This window comes from Littorina saxatilis, linkage group LG13 (assembly GCF_037325665.1).
Source record: "Littorina saxatilis isolate snail1 linkage group LG13, US_GU_Lsax_2.0, whole genome shotgun sequence".
In the NCBI taxonomy this organism is placed as follows: Eukaryota; Metazoa; Mollusca; class Gastropoda; order Littorinimorpha; family Littorinidae; genus Littorina; species Littorina saxatilis.
Genome location: NC_090257.1, coordinates 30,505,930 through 30,510,929, shown reverse-complemented (window position 1 = coordinate 30,510,929; position 5,000 = coordinate 30,505,930). Strand labels below are relative to the sequence as shown.

Here is a 5,000-nt window from a genome sequence, read left to right as displayed (position 1 = left end):
ATTAATAGTCTTGAAGGCATCATAGCATTTTTGCATAAATCAAAGAAAGTGAGGACTGAAATCTTCAAACAACGGATTGTATTGAAAGAATATTTACAATACACTTTAAACCAAATGAAGAAACAAAACACAAACAAAAACCTTCACATTGTTCTTAACAGAGATACTAGTAGTTGGAACTTTGAGTTCCGCTTAGGCTGATACAGTGGAACCCCTCTCTAGCGACCTTGAAAATGTTGACAAAAGTCGGTCCTTATGGAGGGGGGTCCTTACAGAGGGAGAGGGCGGGGTCAGGGGGCCACAAAGAAAGTCAGATTTTCTTAAAAAAAGAAAACGGAGAAGTTTGAGTTGCTGACGACCGTTTCCTCAAGCAAACTGCTTCGATTTCATGTTTGACATTGTCCTTGGTGTCCACCAGTTCTGGTGCATGTACTACCCTGGCCAAGTTTCCTCTCAAGACATCAAAGAGACCGCCCCATAGGTTAAACTCCCCATAGGTTAAACTCGGTTACTGACCCGGGTGCAGGAAGTGTTTCTTCTCTCAGATATGAAAGGGGAACCACCTCTCATAGCTAAAACTGGGTCAATGACCCCAGGGAAGAAGGTCAGTGTCTATAAACAAGGCCACCCAGCTATCACAATGGACCTGCCTTTGATCTCGCCGCACACGCAGATCGGAAAATTCTTTTTTCTGGCAGCCAGGAACCAATCCCAAACCTTTTCATTTACGTCAGAGTATGTTGTCTTCTGCCGCTTTGATCGCATTCGATCGGCATTGTCACCACTTTCCCACCTTTTCAGAATGTTTTCTTAGTCTTGGATAATTCTTTGAATTTGCGATTTTCCAACATCAAGACTTTTTGCAATCGCGATGGCAGTTTCTCCCTTTTTGTGTCTGTTCACAACATTCACTCGATTTTCGAGAGTGAAATATTTTATTTTATTTGTAGACGCCATGTCGATCTCCACTGCTCTTCTGTCCAAAGACTGTCTATTCTGACTGAGTTGAACGGTGTATGTTGGTCACGTGAGTTTGTTTTCTCGATGATTGGTTTGTGATGTTTACTCAGCCCACCCAACCATCACACCTCTCAGCGGTTAATTAGTGCCTTTGCTTACGCGAGACGGTAAATAACTGGTTATAACCGGTTTGTCAGTGATGCGTTAAGCTGACTGAGAGTCTTGGCTTTGTCTGACAAAGTCGTTACACAAGCTGTTAGGTCGGTCCTCAGACGTTAGAGCGGGGTGGTCGCTACACTGGTGACAACTGTATAAGGAAACACATCGGTTACAAAAAAAAGGGTTGTTGTGGCGGGGTAGTCGTTAGAGAGGGGGGTCCTTGTGAGGGGTTCCTCTGTATTAGCAATAAAAGCCCATCTAACCTGTTCAGGTAGGTAACTCTACTCCAAGACAGAACAAGAACAGAAGCGAACAGCCAGATTCGCGATGTAGCGACTCTTCCCTTGGTACAGAAAGAACAGACTTTACAGACAAGAGGGCCGCGTATTCCGTGAAGACCGTTACTTTAATGTACAGGGTAACTCCAAACAAAGGCAACCCACAAAATGCTTATAACTTCGACAAATGTTGAAATAAATAGGGGCGGTCGGGGAATGGGAAACATATAAAAATTTAAAAAAATTGGATTCATCACCTCTCTTTTTGCTGTTGAAGAAAAGAAGCAAGCCTCTCTTTACGTCATTTACTATAATGGTACAGGGTACTTCGATCCTTCTTCTTCTTCTTTTTCGTTCATGGGCTGAAACTCCCACGTTCACTCACGTTCTTGCAGGAGTGGGTTTTCCCCCTTTGATCACAGCAGGTAGGCTGAAATGTTGGCTGGAGAGACCATTCCAAATACTGACAAACCAAAGAATTCCGCCTTAATCACAGCAGGTAGGCTGAGATGTTGGCTGGAGAGACCATTCCAAATACTGACAAACCAAAGAATTCCGCCTTAATCACAGCAGGTAGGCTGAGATGTTGGCTAGAGCAGCCATTCCAAATACTGACAAACCAAAGAATTCCGCTTTCATCACAGCAGGTAGGCTGAGATGTTGGCTAGAGAGACCATTCCAAATACTGACAAACCAAAGAATTCTCTTTTGATCACAGCAGGTAGGCTGAGATGTTGGCTAGAGCAGCCATTCCAAATACTGACAAACCAAAGAATTCCGCCTTAAAGGCACAGTAAGCCTCCCGTAAACCATCACAGAGCTCCCCGAGCGTCTAAATACAGTACAAGCATACTTCCATTTGAACGCTCACCGAACGGGAACATCCTGGCTGCTTTCTGTCGAGCGTGAGACATTTTCAAAGAATTTATTTTCGTAGACTTGTTCCGTTAACAACAACGGCGCCTCGTTTTTGCGCTAGACCTAACTTTTAAAATCTAAATAATAAATTGACAGCTTGTTACACAAACATTCTTTAATCATAAAAGAATTCGTTTTTCATCAAGACAAGATCAGAACAATTCGAAGTTGTGAAAGTTTAAAAAAAGAAAAGCCCGGAAGCAGGGTCACGCAAGGGTCGTAGCAGACGACGGCCGGTTTATCAGTGCAAATCGCCGTTCCTCTCAACAGTCAAAAGCCATCGCTAGAGTTCTTGTGAACCACAGCCGTTGTTTCGTGCATAAAAAAACGTGCTATTGTAGATAAGCTCACGTCGAGTCGCATTCAAATGACTAACTATGACGACTGCATTGTGAAAAGGGAAAACTGGATCACACGGGTTCACGATGGCTCAGGGGTAAGATAAACCACGCAAAAATAAATTCTTTGAAAATTGTTCGCTCTTTACGGAGGGCACCTAGGATGTTCTCAATTGGTGAGTGTTTAAATGAAAGGGTGTTTGTACTGTGTGTAAAAGCCTGACCGTATCTGTGATGGTTTACGGGAGGCTTACTCTGCCTTTAATCACAGCAGGTAGGCTGAGATGTTGGCTAGAGCAGCCATTCCAAATACTGACAAACCAAAGAATTCCCTTTTGATCACAGCAGGTAGGCTGAGATGTTGGCTAGAGCAGCCATTCCAAATACTGACAAACCAAAGAATTCCGCTTTCATCACAGCAGGTAGGCTGAGATGTTGGCTAGAGAGACCATTCCAAATACTGACAAACCAAAGAATTCTCTTTTGATCACAGCAGGTAGGCTGAGATGTTGGCTAGAGCAGCCATTCCAAATACTGACAAACCAAAGAATTCCGCTTTCATCACAGCAGGTAGGCTGAGATGTTGGCTAGAGAGACCATTCCAAATACTGACAAACCAAAGAATTCCGCCTTAATCACAGCAGGTAGGCTGAGATGTTGGCTAGAGCAGCCATTCCAAATACTGACAAACCAAAGAATTCCCTTTTGATCACAGCAGGTAGGCTGAGATGTTGGCTAGAGCAGCCATTCCAAATACTGACAAACCAAAGAATTCCCTTTTGATCACAGCAGGTAGGCTGAGATGTTGGCCAGAGAGACCATTCCGAACTGCATTGACCAGAAGGCGTCCAGAGGATTACCAGACCACATGGCCGGGTCGGTGGTCAGTTTGCCCAGAGGGGAGCAAACCGGTGCACAGTTTGCTCCTTTGAACCACCACCCCCCTCCTCGGCTCTCAGCGCAGTTAATCCCCCCTGAACCGTCGTTGTCGTTGTCGTAGGTGCTGAAGGGCGTGTTCACCAGTGACGTCATACAGTCATCGACCTGGAAGGTGATGGGGTTGGGGTTGACTGTGAAGCTGTAACCTTGGGCCGAGCCCATGACCTTGAACTCCTTGAAAGTGGTGTACCAGTTGGAATCGTTAGTCAGGATGATCTGAAAGCGGAGCTTGTAGGTCCTGGGGTTGGCTGTCAGGTGGTGCATCTTCTCCAGCCCCAGCCAATGCTCGGCGTTCAGGTCGAGGCTGATGTCACCGAAGCCGTTGACGTAATCCTGCCAGGGGCGGTTGAAGTCCAGGCCTCCCGTCACCAGGCGAGAGAAGATGAAGGTGCGTCCGAACTTGAGCAGGCAGTACACAGTGAAGGGGGCTGGGGCCGTGGCAGGGAAGACAACTCGTGGTCCCATTCCTACCACCCCGGCGTCTTTCATGTCATGGCAATCTGGAGAAAAAGATTTCAGTTTCAGACTCGCTACAGTACAACCCTCCTTTTAAGACATTGTTTTCTCAGACTTTCTTTTCATAACCTCTGTCTTCTTCTTCGTACGACGGTTGTGTCAGACTCGGAATCTGGAGGATGCCATGAACATGGACGTTCTTTCCAGGTCCTCATAACCTCTGTAAAATTACCCCCTTTCAAAGACTCCCTCCTTTTTAAGACCCGATTTTCGTAAAATGGGGGTGCTGCTGTACCAGCTCGTAGTATTTCACTTTGTGACATAGTACATAGTTTACTAGCAATAGAGGCACATACAGTGTTCACAAGTGTTCATTTTAAAATTGGTGAACACTTCAACAGGAAGCAGCACGGTGCAAGAACCTTCTGTTGTGCTGCACCACCACTCTGGAACTCTCTTCCTTTCTCTGTCAGACACTGCACCTCTCTCAGCTCTTTCAAACAACAGTTGAAAACTTTCTTTTTCACACAATACTACACCAACCCGGCCTAATGTCTTTTCCATTCCATTTCTGCACGTACTCCTCTCCCACAAAGTTGGCATGATTGTTTTTTTTCCTTTCTTTCTTTATTTGGTGTTTAACGTCGTTTTCAACCGTTCAAGGTTATATCGCGACGGGCATGATTGTTGAAAGTGTTCACTGGGTATGTGTGTATCTATAGTGTGTATAGCATATATGAATATTGTGTGAACAGTACATGTGGTGATTTTTGTCCGTATGGTTAATTGTTTTATGTAGGTTGTACATTTAATTGTTCTATTCTGTATGTGTTATTTTGTAAAGGGCCTAGAGCCATAGGTTAGGCACTTAAAAATGTCCACTTATTATTATTATTATCATTATTATTTAAGTTATTAAGACATCCCAGTGCACTAAGGGATTTATAGAGCA

General features: G+C 44.6%; 1 protein-coding gene across 1 annotated transcript in view; it reads right to left on the bottom strand.

Moving 5' to 3' along the window:
* Positions 1 to 2,919: 2,919 nt before the first annotated feature.
* LOC138945993 (ficolin-1-like) overlaps positions 2,920 to 5,000 on the bottom strand; it is a 17,845-nt gene continuing 15,764 nt past the window's right edge. Inside the window, exon 5 of the mRNA XM_070317530.1 lies at positions 2,920 to 4,092. Within this exon, the coding sequence (XP_070173631.1) occupies positions 3,437 to 4,092 (656 nt within the window). The 3' untranslated portion in view covers positions 2,920 to 3,436. The remainder of the gene's footprint in view (positions 4,093 to 5,000) is intronic.